General features: G+C 49.4%; 1 protein-coding gene across 7 annotated transcripts in view; it reads left to right on the top strand.

The window, feature by feature from the left end:
- Positions 1–2,394: 2,394 nt before the first annotated feature.
- The window catches only part of KIF25 (kinesin family member 25), a 67,792-nt gene continuing 50,614 nt past the window's right edge, over positions 2,395–19,572 (top strand). For 5 of the 7 annotated variants that reach the window (XM_074036738.1, XM_045391750.3, XM_074036744.1 and 2 more), the window contains exons 1-3: positions 2,395–2,741; positions 14,428–14,493; positions 18,656–18,778. In XM_074036738.1, the coding sequence (XP_073892839.1) occupies positions 2,670–2,741; positions 14,428–14,493; positions 18,656–18,778 (261 nt within the window). In that variant the 5' untranslated portion in view covers positions 2,395–2,669. The remainder of the gene's footprint in view (positions 2,742–14,427; positions 14,494–18,655; positions 18,779–19,572) is intronic. The other 2 variants (XM_065543152.2, XM_074036743.1) reach the window with 1 other exon arrangement.

Raw genomic sequence — 19,572 nt, 5'->3', positions numbered from 1 at the left:
CTGGATAAAATCATGGAATTAAAAATTCACTTTTTGCATATACTTTCCCTCCTGCAAGTCATCCAGTGTATGTCTTGCTTAGTGTTACTAAATATAACTTTCTGAAAGTAGCTTTCCATGCAAGAGAGCATGGAGGAGTGCTATCTTCAGTAAAAGGATTGTTCAAAGACAGCTGGTTGCTGCAGTCTACAAATGATTTGATCAGATCTCTCTCAAGAAGAATTCTTGTTGCAAGACAAGGAATTGATGGAATACAAACAAAAATAGGAAATGAAGAGGAGAGGAGAGTGCAAAGGCCGACTGGATTGCGAGGGCGTGCACGGGGAGTCTTGGTACCGCAACTAGTTCCATGTATTCAGAAGAGCAAGTGCCTTCCAGGGGGAAGTTGGCTCAGCCTCACATTCTAAGAGGCATTTCTCAGGCAGCACTGGACATGGGCCGCCCTGAATATTCTTTGCTCCTGAGGACACCATTTGCGGGGCTGACTTGTGTACATACACGGGGCCTCTGGCTGTCTCTGGTAGAAGCAAATTTGTCACACCTCTTGGCAGGATTTCCAATGACTTGGGCAGAGCCAGTCATTAAAGTGGTAAAGCAGGTTGTATTCCAGAACTTTGTAATGGGGGAACAAAACACACCAACTCTGCATACAGCAAGGCAAGTGGAACCGGCAGCCAAGGAGCAGGTTAGAGGTTGGTGCAAAGAGGGTCACTGAGAGGCCACAGCAGGGCTGGAGGGCACTCGGGCTAAACTGACCCATGGGGAGTCTTGCTAAAGTCGGGGCTGGGGAACCCAGCATCACCTGGGGGATGGCAGGGGACACGGAACTGATCAGATGTTGGACGCAGTCGTGGGGGAGTCTCATGTCGATGCAGACTTGAGGCTGAGCTGAAAAAGGGCGTGGAGAAGCCCAGGGTCTGGTCAGGGAGGGCGTCCTTGCCCCTGGTGCCAGGAGAAGCAGGTGTCCATGTTCCTAACCAACATGCCGCATGGTTGCCGCGATCACGTCGCATACCGTGTCCTGTCACCTCTGCTGGGCTGTGAGCTGGGAAGCTGCGCAAGCCTTTTCGCCACTGTTGTCCTGGCCTGTGTGCATGCCTAGCCAACCGCTGCTGTGTAATTAAGTTTGGAAACCAAGTCAGTGATACAGACGTGATGTATCACAAACACGCTGCAACAAGAGACAAAGCCTCCATCCAGCACTGCCACCGACTCTCCGGGAGCCTTTGGCCACATTCTGTGACACAGGAGGGGCCCAGAGCAGCTCAGTCCCCTCGAGACCTGACACCAGACCCTCCAGAGACCGTCCGTTTTCTAGGAGTCACGTGAAAAAAGTAGAAGGAAGCATAATAAATTGTGATATATTTTATTTTGCCTAATATATCCCAACAGCATCATTTCAACATGCAATCTACACATAAAATGCATTCAGATTCTCTACATTCTTTTTCATGTACAGCCTTCAAAATACAGGGTGTATCACACCCACGGGACTTCCCCGACTGCTGTGTGCTAGTGCTGGATTGTGAGTGACCAGAGAAGCCACCACATTAAAATATGGAGGTCATTCCCCCTGCAGTGTGCGGGGAGGAGGAGGCAGTGGGGGCCATTCCCCCCGCAGTGTGCGGGGAGGAGGCAGTGGGGGCCATTCCCCCCGCAGTGTGCGGGGAGGAGGAGGCAGTGGGGGCCATTCCCCCCGCAGTGTGCGGGGAGGAGGCAGTGGGGGCCATTCCCCCCGCAGTGTGCGGGGAGGAGGAGGCAGTGGGGGCCATTCCCCCCGCAGTGTGCGGGGAGGAGGCAGTGGGGGCCACTCCTTCTGCAGTGTGCGGGGAGGAGGAGGCAGTGGGGGCCATTCCCCCCGCGGTGTGCGGGGAGGAGGAGGCAGTGGGGGCCGTTCCCCCCGCAGTGTGCGGGGAGGAGGAGGCAGTGGGGGCCATTCCCCCCACAGTGTGCAGGGAGGAGGCAGTGGGGCCATTCCCTCTGCAGTGTGCGGGGAGGAGGCAGTGGGGCCATTCCCTCTGCAGTGTGCGGGGAGGAGGAGGCAGTGGGGCCCGTTCCCCCCGCAGTGTGCGGGGAGGAGGCAGTGGGGCCATTCCCTCTGCAGTGTGCGGGGAGGAGGAGGCAGTGGGGCCCGTTCCCCCCGCAGTGTGCGGGGAGGAGGCAGTGGGGCCATTCCCTCTGCAGTGTGCGGGGAGGAGGCAGTGGGGCCATTCCCTCTGCAGTGTGCGGGGAGGAGGCAGTGGGGCCATTCCCTCTGCAGTGTGCGGGGAGGAGGAGGCAGTGGGGGCCGTTCCCCCCGCAGTGTGCGGGAGGAGGAGGCAGTGGGGCCCGTTCCCTCTGCAGTGTGCGGGGAGGAGGAAGCAGGAAGCTGCTTGCCCCTCCTCTTCCAGGTTCAGGTCCTGCTTCCGGGACTCAGCGCAGCGCCTCTGGGAAGCGCCGGTCCAGGAGCTCCGCAAGTTACAGGAGAACCAGGCGGGGCCGTGGTCCAGCGAGGCCTGGGATTCAGAAGGCATGAAACTTTCCTCAACGCTTGGACACCGGCCCCCTCCCCCGGGTCTTCCTGCTTCTTCCCCCTGCCCCTGGCTCCCGCCTCGAGCCACCCTCTCTCGCTCCCCAACGCCTGCACCTGCGCCGGTTACTGGGGCGGTGAGAGGCCAGAAGCAGAGGCGATGCCGGCCGGGGGCGGGCGGTGGGGGAGCTTCTGGGAGCAGCGGACCCGGCAGCTGCAAAGCCAAGTGCGGGTGAGTCGGGGTGGGGGGTGGGGGGAGGGACCTCCCCCCTCAGAGGCTCCACGCTGAGGCCTGGGAGAACCGGGGAGCTTGAGGTTTTCACTGGATGGTGGCCAGCTTTGGACACAGAGGCCCCACGTGATCTGTCCCCTCCCGTCTAGGCTTCCACGACCTAGGGGTGGTGGACCTGCTCTGTCCTCCCACCACTGACCTCCACCTGAGGCCCTGGACTTCCCTGTGGGACCTCCTCTCCCCTCCCACCTGGGGACCTCGTCCCCCGAGGGACCTCCCCCCTCCCCCTCCCACCTGGGCCTCCTCTCCCCTCGGGCCTCCTCTCCCCTCCGGCCTCCTCTCCCCTCCCACCTGGGGCCTCCGCGACTTTTAAAACCGTCAGCTGTGTGCTGTGCACGTGCCGGGAGCACAGTAGTTAAGCCAGGACAGGTAAAGCTCTTCTAGTCACTGCCCTCTTGGAGTATACAGTTGAATCCGGGGAGTAGATCAATGAAATAAACACAGAATGTAAAATACAGAACGCTGGGAAGTGGAGGTGCATGGTCTCACACGTGTTTATAATTCAGCCATCGCCTAATCTGAGAAATCAAGGATTTCTGCATCGTGCCCGTGCCCGCCGAGCTGAGCTCTGCTGAGATGGGGAGTCCTTCTCTGGCTGGAGGCTGAGGGCAGGAGCTCTGGGTGAGAGGCTGCGGCCGGCAGTGCTGTGAGTTGGGCAGGGGTCAGCGCCGGCTGGGGCAGCGCAGGAAGCAGCTGCTGCTTGAGACTGAGAGCACAGCAAGGGGCCGAGCTCCGCCTGGTCAGTCGGGACTGGTAAGGGATCTTCTTTCTTGAGGGCACGGAGACACCGTTGGAGGGATTGTGAGGAGGGTGGGAAGATGAGATTAAATTCCTATTCTGAAAATGTCACATTGTGGAGGGCACTGGTTCAAACGGAGTAATGGCCATGGAGGGAGAACACTGCCCGGGGACACCCCGGGGTGGCAGGGAGAGGAGCCCCGGAAACCTGAGCAAAACGTGCAAAATGGGGAAAACAACCCACTTTTTTAATGGAAGTTGTGCTAACAGCTGTCAACGAAAAGAGTCAAACTCTGTAAAATATTTGAAGAGATTTATTTGGAGCCAAATATGAGTGACCATGGCCCGTGACACGGCCCTCAGGACAGCCTGAGAACTTGTGTAGGAGGTAGCCGGGGCCAGCTTGGTTTTACACAATTTAGAGAGGCAGGAGACATCAATCAAATACGTTTAAGAAATACATTGGTTCGGCCCAGAAAGGCGGGACAACTCAAAGGGTAGGGGGAGGGCTTCCAGGCTCTAGGTTCATGTAAACATTCTCTGGTTGACAATTGGTTGAGTTTGTCTGAAGACCTGGGATCAATAGAAAGGAGATGTTCAGGTTAAGATAAAAGATAGTGAAGGTTCTTTTGAAGTCTCATTATGGCTGCCCTTAGAGTCAATAGGTGACAGATGTTTCCTATTTAGATTTTTAAAAGGTTCTAGACTCTAGTTCATCTCTTCAGGATTGGGAGGGCCTGGAAGAAAAAGATCTAACCGTGTTAACAGAGATTCTTTACAGATGTACACGTCCCCCAACAAAGGACAGCTTTGCAGGACCATTTCAAAATATGGCAAAGAAGCATGCTTTTGGGGTAAAATATTTTGACTTTCTTCTTTGTCTCGTAATATTATGTCTGAGTCAGATTTGGAAAGTAAGTCACAATGTATAGGGCTAAATAAAATCCATCTGATGAGAATTTATGATTTGTAGGGCATGGCTCCCTGGGCCCCTTAGATAGGAATTTGAAGCCCAAGAGTTAAAAAAAAAAATCAGAGCTTAGTCCTCACAGCATACATCAGATGACAAATATTTATTCAAGAAAGTCTGCTAAAACTCCATAAGAACAATGATCATCTGTGGATCCCTCCTTCCCCCACTCCAGCTTATCTTGACAGAGCCCCCCTCTTGGTGGTTGTGTCCGAGGAGACAGGGCTTGCTCTCCCCTCAGCTCCCATCCGAGGGTCCCCTTATCTCACCAGGAGGGACAGATGCCAGCATTTCTCACCGCAGCACCCAGTTGAAGAGGCTAAATTCCTGGTGAGCATGGACAGCCCCCTTCTTCCAGCCAGTCTCTACTCATTGGATGGGGTTCTAGCCAAGAACAGCGGGCTAAGAAGGCTGGGATCCCATTGCTCTCCCCAGCTCCACTGTAGGACACAGCTCTGTAAAAAGAAGCAAACTGAAAAGACCGGAGAGCAGGACAGTCCCCAGGGAAGAAAAGGTTGCTCTGAAGCTCTTCCCAAAGGAACTGGCTTTATTGGAAACAGCGAGTTCAAGCCTGAAGGCATGCTCTGAAAGGATTGTTCTCTTAATTAGGAGCAATGAATTGGCCTGTGAGAGCTGCCAGAACAAAGCACCACAGACTGGGGGCTTAAACAATAGAAATTTCTCCCTCACAGTTCTGAGGCCTGACGTCTGAGCTCAAGGCATTGGCAGCTTTGGTTGCCTCGGAGGCCTCTCTCCTTGGCTTGTGGATGGCCACCTTCTCACCGCGTCCTCACATGGTCTTTCTTCATCGTGTCTCTGTACGTGTCCAAATTTCCTCCTCTTGTAAGGACACCAGCCACATTGGAACACAGCCCACGCCCTCCTCTGGTAAGGACACCAGTCACGTTGGAACAGGGCCCACCCCCACCCCCATGGCCTCATTTTCACTTAATCACCTCTTTAAAGATCCTATCTTCAAATAGAATCATATTCTAATATACTGGGGGTTGGGACTTCAACATTTGAATTTGGGGGTAGAGACAAAATTCAGCATATGATCAACAAGCTAATTCATAGCCCTACTAGGTTGCTAGAGAGAACCAAAGTGGTGACTAAGAAGAGCCCTCGGCTGGGCATGGTGGCCCACGTCTGTAATCCCAGCACTTTGGGAGGCCAAGGTGGGCGGATCACGAGGTCAAGAGATTGAGGCCATCCTGGCCAACATGGTGAAACCCCATCCTACTAAAAATACAAAAATTAGTTGGGTGTGGTGGCGTGCACCTGTAGTCCCAGCTACTCGGGAGGCCGAGGCAGGAGAATCACTTGAACCCGGGAGGCAGAGGTTGCAGTGAGCTGAGATCGCGCCATTGCACTCCAGCCTGGTGACAGAGCAAGACGCCATCTCAAAAAAAAAAAAAAAAAAAAGAAGAAGAAGAAGAGCCCACCTGGAGCTAACACAAACCTCAAAGACAGGCCTCAAAACATGACCCCTGCTCCAGTATGATTGGACCAGACACTGAAGAAATGTATGCCCAGGTCATTACTGAAAATCATAGAGCAATCAGTTGGTAATTAATGGAGCTTAACAGGTAGATGTGATGCCGCATAAGGTAGATGGCTTAACAGAGGGATCAGGGAAAGAGACAGCCAATGTCCCCACCAAAACCACCACAACCCAGGGTGGCTGCGAGGATGCCCAAGGCTGAGTCCTCCAAGGAGCTACCCCAGAGGCCTCACACTGCATGGGAAATAAGCTTCATTGAAATAGTCTAACCAAGTGACTCAACAGGTAAGCAAAGAACAACAAAACCTAGCTGCAGGCAGGGAGGAGAGTAATCAGCATGTACAGTTTTCATACTATTACCTCAAACATCCAATTTTTCAATAAAAATAGACATGCAAAGACATTCAAAGAAACAGGAAAATGAGACATGAGGAAAACACAGGAAACAAAAGCTGCCTTGTGAGGGCCTAGATTTTCTTTTTTTTTCAATTTGACTCTGATTAGGAAGAGGGCCTAGATTTTGAGGAGACAAAGACTTCAAAGCAGCCATTATAGACATGTTCAAAAAACTAAACAACGCTGTGCTCATAGAAGTGAGGGAAACCATGGCAATGTCTCATCAAATAAAAAACAATGAAGAGATAGAAATTATTTTTTAATGATAATCCTGGAGCTGAAAATAACTGAAATGGAAAAAAAAAAAAATTCTCTCAGGGCTCAGGAGTAGATTTGAACTGAAAAGTCAGCAAACTTTAAGATAGATTGGTAGAAATCATGTTATCTTAAAAACAGAGATAATAGATTTAAAAGATGAGCAGAACCTCAGAGAAAGATGTGAAACCTTTCAGCACCCCAGTATATGCATAATGAAAGCAAAAGGAGGAGAGAAGAGAGATAAAGGAGCAGGAAAATATTCAAAGAAATAATTGCTGTAAACTTCCCAAATTTGCTTAAAAATGTGAATCTCTCAAGTTCAATGGATCCCAAAAGTAGGATAAATACAAAGAGATCCACACTCGCACACGTCATAGTACAAATGTTTGAAGCAAGATGCAAATCTTGAAAGCAGATTTGTTGTCGTGTACGTGAGAACCCAAAAGGACTAATGGCTGACTTCTCCTCAGCAATGATGGAAGTCAGAGGGTGGTTGATACAGTTTGGCTGTTTCCCCACTCAGATCTCATCTTGGATTCCTATGTGTTGTGGGAGGGACCCGGTGGGAGGTAATTGAATCATGGGAGCAGATATCTTCCCCATGGTGTTCTTGTGATAGTGAATGAGTCTTACGAGATCTGATGGTTTTAAGAGGAGGAGTTTCCCTGCACAAGCTCCTTCTTTCTCTCTCTCTCTCTGTCACCATATGAGGTGTGACTTTCCGCTTCTGCCATGGTTGTGAGGCCTCCCCAGCCACGTGGAAATGTTAAGTCCAGTAAACCTCTTTTCTTTGGTAATTTGCCCAGTCTTCAGTTTGTCTATATTAGCAGCATGAAAACAGACTCATAAGGCAGTGGAGTGACATGTTCAAAGTGCTGAAAGGAAAGAAAACCTGTCAATCAAGAGTCTTATATCTGGCAAAACTGTCTTTCAAACATTAAAGCAAAATAAAAGCACTATTAGAAAAACAAATCTGAGAGAATGTACTGTGAGAAGGAAATCCCTCAGGCTGAAAGCAGGTGAAACCACAAGGAAGCTCGGATCCACAAAGAGTGTTAGTAAAGTAATTACGTAATTATAAAAGATAGTAGACATGTATATTTCTTCATTTTCCTTCTCTTAACTGATTTAAAGAACAGTTGTATAAGAGAGAATGTGTATAATTGTACTGTTGGCTGGCCCTGTAACATGTAGAAATGTAATGTATTTGACAAAAATAGCACAAAGTATGTGATGAAAGCAAAGTTTTATTGGAGTCAGGAAATGACACCAGTGACTTGAATCCACAGGACCAAATGAAGAGAAACAAACATGGTAAATAAAAAGAGAAATAGAACTTGCATAGAAATATACATGTATTCTCCTTCCTTTCCTCACCTTCTTTAATGAACATGAAATTATGTAAAGTCATAATTATAACAATGTATTGTTGTATTTGTAACATATATACATATAATGTGTATAACTATAATAATATAAAAGAGAGGAGGGGGCCGGGTGCGGTGGCTCAAGCCTGTAATCCCAGCACTTTGGGAGGCCGAGACGGGCAGATCACGAGGTCAGGAGATCGAGACCATCCTGGCTAACACGGTGAAACCCCGTTTCTACTAAAAAAAAATACAAAAAACTAGCCGGGCGAGGTGGCGGGCGCCTGTAGTCCCAGCTACTCGGGAGGCTGAGGCAGGAGAATGGCAGAAACCCGGGAGGCGGAGCTTGCAGTGAGCTGAGATCCGGCCACTGCACTCCAGCCTGGGCGACAGAGCAAGACTCCGTCTCAAAAAAAATAAAAATAAATAAAAATAAAAATAAAAGAGAGGAGGGAAGAATACACCTAACAACAGGGCTTCTGAACGAGTGAGACAAAAACCGACAGAATGGAAGAGAAATAGGCAATTCAAAAACAGTGATTGCAGACTTCAATACTCTCTCTACCTTCAATTATGGATAGACCAACTAGATAGAAAATCAACGAGTAAACAGAAGACTCAAAGAACATAATAAACCGAACAGACCTAACAGACATCTGTGGAACACGCTATCTAACAACAGAACTGAGAATTCTTCTCAAGTGCACATTGAACATGCTCCAGGATGTCACAGAACAAGCCTGAATCATATATGATTTCTATCCTTTAAATAGAACAAGCCTGAATCATATACGATTTCTATCCTTTAAATAGAACAAGCCTGAATCATATATGATTTCTATCCTTTAAGTAGAACAAGCCTGAATCATATACGATTTCTATGCTTTAATGTATTCAGGCTTGTTCTGTGACCCAGCATGTTTATCCTGGAGCATGTTCAGAATAGAGTTAAATTTGAAATTGATGGCAAAAATAAATTTGAGAAACTCACAAATATGCGGAAATTAAACAAGACACTCTTAAATAACCAATGTGTCAAAGAAGAAACCACAAGGAAATAAGGAAGTACTTTGAGATAAATGAAAATGAAGATATCACAGTACAGAAACTTATAGGATGAAGCTAAAGCAAGGCTTCGATGGAAATGTATAGATGTAAAAGCCTATATTTTTAAAAACCTATATTTTAAAAGGAGACAGATCTCACATCAACAACCTGCTCTTCTACCTTAAGATACTGGACAAAGCATAGCAAACTAGGCTCAAACAAGTAGAAGGAAGCAAACAAAAGAGATTAGAGCAGAAGCAAATGAAATAGAGAATAGAAAAACTACAGAGAAAATCAACACAAATAATTGGCTCTTTGAAAATATCAATAAAATTGATGAACCTTTAGCTTGACTGACTAAACAGGGTCTCAAATTGCTAAAATTAAGGATAAAAAAGGGGAGGCCAAGGTGGGAGATTAGGAACCAGCCTGGGTGACATGGTGAGACCCTATCTCTATATAAAAAATAAAAATAAAAAAGGAAATATTATCTTACAGAAATATAAAGGATTATAAGAAAATACTATGAACATTGCCAACAAATTAGATGAAATGGTCAAATTTCTGTAAAAACACAAACTAACAAAACCGATTAAAGAAGAAATAGAAAATCTGAATTGAACTATAATGAGTAGAGAGATCGAATTAGTAACCAAAAACCTCCACAAAGAAAAGTTCAGGTCCAGATGGCGTCATTGAATTCTACCCAACACTTAAAGAAGAATTAGCACCAGTCCTTCACAAACTTTCAAAATCTAGAAGAGGAGAGAACATTTCCCATTCCATGAGGCCATATTACCCTGATGCCAGAGCCACAGAAAGATACCATGAGCAAAGAAAACTACAGAGCAGTATCTCTTATAAATAGAGGTGCAGAAACCCTCAACAATAGATGAGTAAGCAGAATCCAGCCATATATAAAGAGAATTATACATCAAGACCAAGCGGGACTCACTCCAGGAATGCAAGGCAGGTTCAGCATTCAAAAATCAGTTAAGGTAATAGACCATATCAAGAAAATAAAGGACAGAACTGCTATGATTATCTTAATAGACCCAGAAGAAACATTTGACACAATTTAACACCTCTTCATAATAAAAACACTCAATCAAATAAGAATGGAAGGGAAATTCCCCAACTTGATAAAAGGCATCTGTGAGAGAACTATAGGTAATGTTGCTGAAAGACCGAACGCCTCTCCCCAGAGACCAGGAGCAAGATAGACACATCCACTTTCAACACTTTTGGTCCACATTGTCCTGGAAGCATGAGTCAAGCAGTTGGGCAGGGAAATCAAAAGGAAATGGCATCAACATCAGAAAGGAAGAGGGAAGATGATCTCCAATTTGCAGAAGACATGATCTCGTAGACAGAAAATTCTAGGAAATCCACTGAAAAGGGGCCAGGCACAGTGGCTCATGCCTGTAATCCCAGCATTTTAAGAGGCAGAGGTGGGTGGATCACTTGAGGTCAGGAGTTCCAGACCAACCTGGCCAACATGGTGAAACCCCGTCTCTACAAAAATACAAAAATTAGCTGGGCATGATGGCAGGTGCCTGTAACCCCAGCTACTCAGGAGGCTGAGGCGGGAGAATCACCTGAACCCAGGAGGTGGAGGTTGCAGTGAGCCAAGATCTCGCCATTACACTCCAGCCTGGGTGACAGAGTGAGACTCTGTCTCAAAAAAAAAAAAAAAAAAAAAAAAAAAGAAATCCACTAAAAGAAAACTCATTCACAGTAAATAAATTCAGCAAGGTTGAAGAATATAAGGTCAATATACAAAAAGCAAATGTATGCTGTAGGAATGAACAACTGAAAATGAAATTAAGAAAACAATTCCATCCAGACATGGTGGCTCATGCCTGTAATCCTAGCATTCTGGGAGGCTGAGACAGGAGGATTGCTTGAGGCCAAGAGTTCAAGACCAGTCTGGCCAGCATATCAAGACCCTGTCTCTATTTAAAAAAAAAAAAAGGCTGGGCACAGTGACTCACACCTGTAATCCCAGCACTTTGGGAGGCTGAGGCTAGTGCATCACCTGAGGTCAGGAGTTCGAGATCAACCTGGCCAACATGGCGAAACCCCATTTCTACTAAAAATACAAAAAATTAGCTGGGCATGGTGGCAGATGCCTGTAGTCCCAGCTACTTGAGAGGCTGAGGCAGGAGAATCGCTTGAACCTAGGAGGCGGAGCTTGCAGTGAGCCGAGATCATGCCATTGCACTCCAGCCTGGGCAACAGAGTGAGACTCTGTCAAAAAAAAAAAAAAAAGAGAGAGAAAGGAAAGAAGGAAGGAAGGAGGGAGGGAGGGAGGGAAGGAGGGAAGGAAGGAAGGAAAGAAGGAAGGGAGGGAGGGAGGGAGGGACAATTTCACTTATAATAGCATAAAAAATATCAAAACATTTCAGAATGCCTTTAACCAAAGAAGTACAAGGTGTAAGACTTAACAAGACTTTTACACTGAAAATGATGTTCACCATTATTAGCCACCAGGGAAAAACAAAACCACAACATGACACCACTGCTTGCCCACAAAGAGGACTATAATAAAAGAGAGATAATCACAGGTGTTGGAGAGGAGGTGGAGAAACCAGGATCCTCATGCAGTTGTGGGAATGTAAATATAATGCTGCTCTTACCAGATGGAACGTCTTGACTGTGAGTTGTCCAGGTTCTTGGTGTGTTGAACAAAGAATTGAACAAAATGCACAAACAAAGCAACAAAAGAAGCAACAAAAGAAAAAAGCAACAAAAGCACAGATGTATTGAAAGTGCAGATTGATTGAAGTGACAGTGAACTCCACAGAGTAGGAGCGGGCTCAAGCAAGCGGCTCAGGAACCCCAGTAGCAATGTTCTGTAGGGCTTTTCTGAGGCGAAAAGAATTTGGTAACACCTCTGGGTGCCCTTTAGAGGCCTGTGACCAATCAGAGGCTGAAGCGGATATGTGGCCCGTGGTCAATCCGAGGCTGACATGCAAACTTGTCTGTCTTGTTATCACCGGAGGGAGACAGTGGCCTGTGTGCTGCCCAGTCCTGCCTGGAACTAGCTGCACCTGCTGTTCTTTTGCTTATACCTTCACCCTTGGTTACTCTAATTCCCTATTCTCCTGCCTCACAGCTGCTTTGGAAGACAGTCTGGCAGTTCCTCAAAATGTTAGGTATATGCACCCAAGAGATGTAAAAACATTTCCCCACAAAGCTTATACGGGAATGTCCTGGCAGCACTACCCTTAATAACCAAAAGGAAGAGAAAACCTCAACGTCCATCAGCTGATGAATGAATAACAAAATGTTACACATCCATACGATGGAATATTCTATTTGGTAATAAAAAGGAATGAAATTCTAATATTGCTACACATGACTGAGCCCTGAAAACCTTAGGCTGAGTGGAAGCCAGATACAAAGGACCACATGTTGTGTGATTCCATTTGTATGAAATGTCCAGAATCGGCAAATACAGAGACAGAAAATAGATCAGTGGTTTCCTGGCACTGGGGGTAGGAAGTAGTTAGGAGTAATGTCTAAGGGTTTCTTTTGAGGAAGATGAAAATATTCTGAAACTAATTCTGGTGAGTGTTGTACTCAACGCACCCTAAGGTTCACTGAATTGTGCATGTGAGTAAATTGTCTGGTGTGTGATTTGTACCTCGGTCAGGCTATGGAAACGTTTTCAATTAATGTCAGAAAGAAGCAGCTGGCAGAGAGTGGTGGTGTCTGCTCCTGCAGTTGTCCGTGAAGGGAGGGTGCCCTCTTGGAATTAAGTGGACTGGAGAGGAAATATTCCAGAGATTTCTTTTTAAGATGTTAAATGGACTGCATATAGCAATGAATAGCATAGATCAAGGGTCCCCAGCCTCCGTGCCATGGACCGATACTGGTCCGTGTCCTGTTAGGAACGGGGTGCACAGCAGGAGGTGAGCAGGGGTCCATGAGCATTCCTGCCTGAGCTCCGCCTCCTGCCAAATGAGCCGTGACATGAGAGCCCCAGAGGAGCGCGGACCCTCTTGTAAACTGCACCTGTGTGCTCCCTGTGAGAATCTAATGCCTGATGACCTGAGGTGGAACAGTTTCATCCCAAAACCATCCTACCCCCAGCCTGTGGACAAACTGTCCTCCATGAAACCAGTCCCTGGTGGCAAAAAGGTTAGGGACTGCTGGTGTAGATGACTCCCAAGGCCTCAGATCATATCACCAGTCCCAAAGAGTTTGGAGTTACAAGCAAGATTGTCCTAAAATCATCACAGCTGGTTGTGGGCGTGTCAGCAGGCGTGGGGGAGGAGGAGTCCCCAGCAGAGGACTGAACCCCCAGTAGGAGGGCCTGCACCACAACCTGCTTCCTAAGAAACTGGTGGTTGTCTTTGCAGGAAATTCTCCAGTTGCTGGCTCTCTCTGTGTTCACTATTGATAGGTGATACGTCACAGCCCTATGTCAGACCCTCCAGTGCTCTCCCATCTATGTGGGATCAAACCTAGTCTTCCACCTGGCTTGCACACACCCTGGCCATGCCCCGGCCTCCTTCCCTCCTCAGCCTCCCTCACCCACTCACTGGCCTCGCAGGCCTCTGCCCCGCCCTCAACATGCCACGCTCGTTCCCACCTCAAGGCCTTCACACTGGCTGCTTCTGTGCCCCAGTGTTTCTGTGACAGTCCTCAGCCCTCCCAGCTAGCCTCTCTGAGCCCGCTTCTCACAAGGGGTGGGAGGTTCGGCTGCCACTGCTGGTCAGGGGCCACACTGGAGGCTGGAGAGGTGGTGGATGTGAGCGTGGACGGTGGGAGGGAAGCACAGCCTGTCGGGGTGGAGATGGTCTTTCCTGCCTGTCCTGGGGCCGCGGCGTCATCCGAGCCCAGCATCGGTCAGTTCCCATACAGTCAGGCATCGCTTAATGGCGGGGTTGTGTTCTGAGAAATGTGTCCTTGGACAGCTTTGTCATCGTGGGACATCGTGGGGTGCTTTTCCACGAACTGGGAAGGTGCCGCCTGCTGCTATCGGGTGTGGCCATTGCAGCCAGGCCACAGATCTGTGCAGCGCGGGACTCTGCTGAACACCGCAGGTGGCTGTAACACAACAGTGAGGATGTGTGTATCGCAACACAGAAAAGCTACAGTAAAAATAAGGCACTGCCCTCTCAGGCGGCCACTGTGAGGGACGAGGCCTGTCATTGACCAAAGCACGGCCGTGCAGCCCAGGATGGCAGTTCCTCACCAAGGGCCCGTGTGTTTGCGTCCAGTGTACGCTGTGTTCTGAGGGTGAGCATGATGGCTGATTAATAGAAGTCTCATGACTTCAGTACAACCAGGTAAGTGCTGCGTTGGTCATTGTCTTTTTTGGATCCTTGGTTGTAGGCCAAAGAAGACAAGATAGCCGAACTGGAAACGGAAAACGCTGTCCTTCTTCTGAAATTGGCAGAGGTAATATTTTTAAATGTCCCGCAGGCTGAGTGGAATTGTATCCAGTGGGGAGTGATTTCGTGTTGAAGTCAGCTTTTAGCCCTTGTAGAAGAAATCCATTGTGGGTGACTGCCTGGGACTTTTTCTTTTTGCCATCAAGTGAGCCGACAGGGACTCCTCGGTTGCTGTGTGAAGTGTCTTCTTACACTGGATCAAGGTTGAGCTTCAAATTCCTGTGTGTCTCTGTGCTCACAGGTATTTAATGAGTAACAGTTCATCAGGAACTCACGCTTTTTCAAAACAGCTCTCTTGAGGTTTAGTGTACCAAGTGGGTGTACCATAAATTTACCCATGTTAAGTGTACAATTCAACATTTAGGAAATGTGTAGTTGTGTAACTGACTTAGTCATTTGTGCTGCTGTAAAAAATATCTGAGACTGAGACATTTATTAAGAACAGGAATTTATCACTCAGTTCCAGAGGCTGGAAAATCCAAGGCCAGATGCCACGGGGCCATTGGTGAGGGCCCTTCTTCCTCAACGATGGTGCCATCTCTGGTGCTGTCCTCGCCTGGCAGGACAGTGGGGAGCACAGAAGGCTGTGCCGGTTCCCTTCTGTCCATCCACGAGGCACGGATCCGTCCCCAAAGGCTGCGCCGGTTCCCTCCAGTCAGTCCAGGAGGCATGGGTCCATCCCCAAAGGCTGCTCTGGTTCCCTCCAGTCCCTCCACAAAGCACAGGTCCTACCCAAAGGCACTGCTTCTCAACACCACCACATCGGGGGTTAAGTTTCCATGTGAATTTTGGATGTGGCACATTCAAACCGCAGCAGCCACCATCACCACAAGCCAGGTGCCCGGGGTCTCCATCGCCCCGAAGGCCCCCGCCGGCATGCTTCCGCCCTTCCCGCACCCCGTTGTTCCAGGAAGCCGCTCCTCTGGTAACTCGAGCGATCTGCCATCCCAGGATCAGCCCCAGAACACCTGAACGATGCCACCCATATCATCCATCTGCCTCACCAAAGAAAAACGTCTGTGGAAGATGACTCCGCTCAGTTTTTCTTGCAGGTTTGTTCTCAGAATTGAAAAGGAAGGGAGCACACAGGGAGAATGCCCTTGGCACACGCGGACTCAGGTTGTTCTTCTCTACCGTTTGCTGTTGCTACTTGGGGTAGGCTGAGAAGCGGCCACGGAAAGAAAGCAGGCCTGAGTCCCTGGAAGCTTCTCATCGGGACGTGAACCGACTGGGAAAAGGACGTTTGCAGATGTGACCAAATTAAGACTTTTGGGATGGGAGAGTGTCCTGGATTATCCTGGTGGGCTCTAAATGCCACCGTGAGTGAGTGTCCGTAGAGGAGGGAGGCAGAGGAGTTTCCACACAGGTCACGTGGGGATGGAGGAAGGGAGCTTTCCAGATGTGACCATGTGTACATGGGCAATACAACCGCAGGCCAAGGGTTGCAAGCAGAGCCAGAGCCGGGAGGAGGCAGGAGGGGCCCTCCCCAGAAGCCTTCAGAGGGAGGCCCGACCACACCTTGTGTCTGGACTTCTGGCCTCCGGAACCACGAGATGAGAAGTTTCTGTTGGAAGCCCCCAGTTTCCCGTAATTTGTAACAGTGGAAATAGGAAACCGCTGTGTTCTCATCTTTAAATTATTACCCCTTTCGAATTCTTCGAATCTCAGCAGAATCAGGGCCAAGTGGGGCTTCTACTCTTCTTGACTATCCTTGAATAACCCTGTTGAGTTTCATTGGAAAAAAAAAATGCAGTTGTACAAAATCTGCAAATTAATTAAGGGATATTCATACTACTTCTTAAATGAAGTGAATAGTTTCTGCATTCGTTTTTAAGCTCGTTCTTTCCTGGGGTGTTGAGGCCTGGGTGTGTGTGCATTATCATGCCCTTCCTAGGCACTGAAGACCAAGGCACACAGGCGGTAACACCAAGGTCCGGAGAGGTGAGAAACGTTCCCACGTTCACAATGACAAAAAGCCACGGGACTGAGCATCAAATCTCGTCACCCAGTTCCAGGCCACATTGTTCTCTGGAAGTGCACAGTGTAATTCTACAGTAATGAAAACAGTTGGAAATAGTAACCCCGTCCAGCCTAAGAGCCTAACAGCATTTCGTGGCTTTATTGGAAGGGTCAAGACTCTTGGTCAACAAGATCTCAAGGAACCCCAGGCATCCGTTGCTCCACAGTCACATTCCAGTCTCCATCTTTGGCCAGGGAAACGGGTCCTTCCATGAAGGAGGGACCCCAGACCCCTGCCGGTGAGTGCCTGAGTGTGCCTGAGATGGCAGAGGTAAACCCCTCGGCATCACGTTCCAGCAAAGCCTTCTCCAGCGGAACATGGATGGCCCTGCTCAGGGTCCCTCAGCATGAGTGGCTCTCCAGGACGTCACAGCCTCTGCGGTGCCAGCAGCCTGTCAAGGAGTGGCTGTCCGTGTGGCCGCGGACCCCTGAAGTGCAGGCCCAGCCTTCCCATTTGGGTCTGGTCCAGAGCCTGGTGCTGTTCACCACACGCTGTTGGTGGGGGCACTGCCCAAGCCCAGCGACTTTTCTAGTGTCATTTAGATGAGCTTTTTAAAGGATCTTTTTTAACATGTGAGATCATTAGGCACACAGTGTGACGTGAAGCCGTGGAGCCCTGGCATCTGCACTGTGAGCCCCTCCTGGTGGTTCCGGTCACTGGAAGGCCGATCTCCACATGGTGGCCCTGCCTGCTGCCTCCCCCAGGCCAGCATGTCCCACTGCCACCAGAGCGTGGCCTTGGTGTGTGGCGTGCTTGGCGTCACGGGCCCTGCAATGAAATGGCTTTTCCACTGGGACTCCTGGGCCAGGACGCAGGTGGAGCATTGTCCACCCCATGCACCTTGCAGATCTGGCGGCTGCACTGGCCTCCTGGTCCTCCTGGCCCTCCCAGCCTCTCACCCTCCCGGAGGCGGAGCTCCCTGCCTGCGACTCGTGCTCCTGCTTCCCATGTCGCCCTCACCTAAGATAAGTCCCATGTCCCTTGCCCAACAGGTGGTGACTTTATTTCCATCCAACTCCATTCCTCAGCAACCCCCAGCGCAATCCGGCATCCCTGTGCCCACGCAGGCTCGTTCCCCCGTCTTTCTGTTGCCCACCAAATCCCCCAAAGCTCAGGGCAGCCCCACGTTGAGCGCAGGCCATGCTGGGGCCATGGATTTTCCCGTAATTGCCGTTCCACACCTGGTGAGTCCCAGAGACTTTGGAACCGCAGACTTTCCCGTAATTGCTGTTCCACACCTGGTGAGTCCCGGAGGCTCTGGAACCGTGAATTTTCCCAGAATTGCCGTTCCACACCCGGTGAGTCCCGGAGGCTTTGGAACACGGTTTCTAACACGCGCAGGCTGATTTCTAACGCTCACGCGCGTGGTATTGCTTTCTCCCCAGAGAGGATCTGAGCCTTTGGGGGCCGGGAACTCAATTTTGCTGCAGCTTCTTCTTTAGTCGGATGAGGGTGGGAGAACCTTCCCGGGCCTATCCTCAAGCCCCACGGATCCGGCCCGGTGCTCTCGACGGCCTCTTCACCCCGGGGCTCTCGGAGCCGCCCTCCTCTGCAGTTGTCTGTTAACACGTTTCCACTTCGGAGGAGCTTCGCACGGAGAGCGCAGCGATTTTCTGACCTAATCGCACCCCCCTGTGCGGCCGCCTTCGCTCCACAGTTACTTTCGGTGACTTTGCAGCCTCCTGCCCCGCTGGGCCCAGCTCTCTGCTCCTGAGTCCCGGTCCCTCCGCTCCTGAGGCCGTGAGCTTGGCCGTCTCTGTGCCAGGACTGGGGCCTGGGCTCAGCTCCCCGGCGGCACCGCAGGCAGCGCGGGACCCCCAGCTCACACGCGGGCATCGCCGGCCTCACACGCAGCCCGTCTTCCAGGACGTTCTGCCTCCCCGCACCTGGCCGGGACCCTCAGGCTCAGCCCTGGGGGTGCCTCCCCGACGGCTCCTGTGGCTCCTGGTTCACCTGGAGTTGTCCCCGCCGTGTTCCCCGCTACCGTGAGTCCCATGCAGGGGCGATGTCTTCTCTCAGGCGGGCAGGTGCACCCGGGACAATCAGCAACCATTCTCTCCTCAGAGGAAAGAGGAGAGGTCCAGCCGTCCTCTGCTTCAGCTTCAAGGTTTTAAGACTAAATTGTCTTTGTTTATTTTCTATGCAATAGTACAAGGGAAAGATTGAAAAGAGTCGCAGTGAGGCCACGCGGATTTCCAACCTGTACAACAAACAGCAGCGTCTGCAGAGAAACACACGCTCGGCCTTGAGCCAGTTGGATTGTGTCATTCAGGTAAAAACAGCTTCACCAGAAGCCAGAGTTTCCATTTATGCAGTGAATGTTTATGTTTGTTTCTGGTGAAACGGTTTTCATTATGCTTGTCAAAAGACATGTCATCTTATGGAAGTAAAAGAGGCCCTCACTGAAAACAGGAAAGCCCCTCGTGTGTTAGATTCAAGTTTCCATTACAGGCCCATTCTGGTCTTCTTTAAAAGGGTGTACCATCGTTACTATTTTCTTTCTTTCTTTTAATTAATTAATTAATTAATTTAGAGATGGAGTCTCACTCTGTCACCCAGGCTGGAGTGCAATGATGCGATCTTGGCTCACTGCAACCTCCACCTCCCGGGTTCAAGCGATTCTCCTGCCTCAGCCTCCTGAGTAGCTAGAACTACAGGTGCCCACCACCACGCCTGGCTAATTTTTATATTTTTTGTAGAGACGGGGTTTCACCGTGCTAGCCAGGATGGTCTCCATCTCCTGACCCTGTGATCCGCCTGCCTCTGCCTCCCAAAGTGCTGGGATTACAGGCATGAGCCACCGCGCCCGGCCAAAATCGTTACTATTTTCATAATCAACTGCAGATGGTATTCACTCTGGGAGTTCCGCTTTCTACTACATACTAAACAGAAGACTAAACCTAAAAACAAAACAAAACGTAGGATTGGGATTCTGAGCAAATATCAGAAGGAAAAATACATTTTGGCCATGAAATGAATTATTTCAAATAGCTGTGGTAGTAGTTCAATTTTATGAGTCAAAATTCTCATTTTAATGAATCAAATTAAATCATTAAACTGAAATCT

This window comes from Macaca fascicularis, chromosome 4, assembly GCF_037993035.2.
Source record: "Macaca fascicularis isolate 582-1 chromosome 4, T2T-MFA8v1.1".
Taxonomy (NCBI): Eukaryota; Metazoa; Chordata; class Mammalia; order Primates; family Cercopithecidae; genus Macaca; species Macaca fascicularis.
The sequence above is the reverse complement of the archived record's forward strand: the minus strand, read 5'-3'. Positions and strand labels throughout refer to the sequence as shown.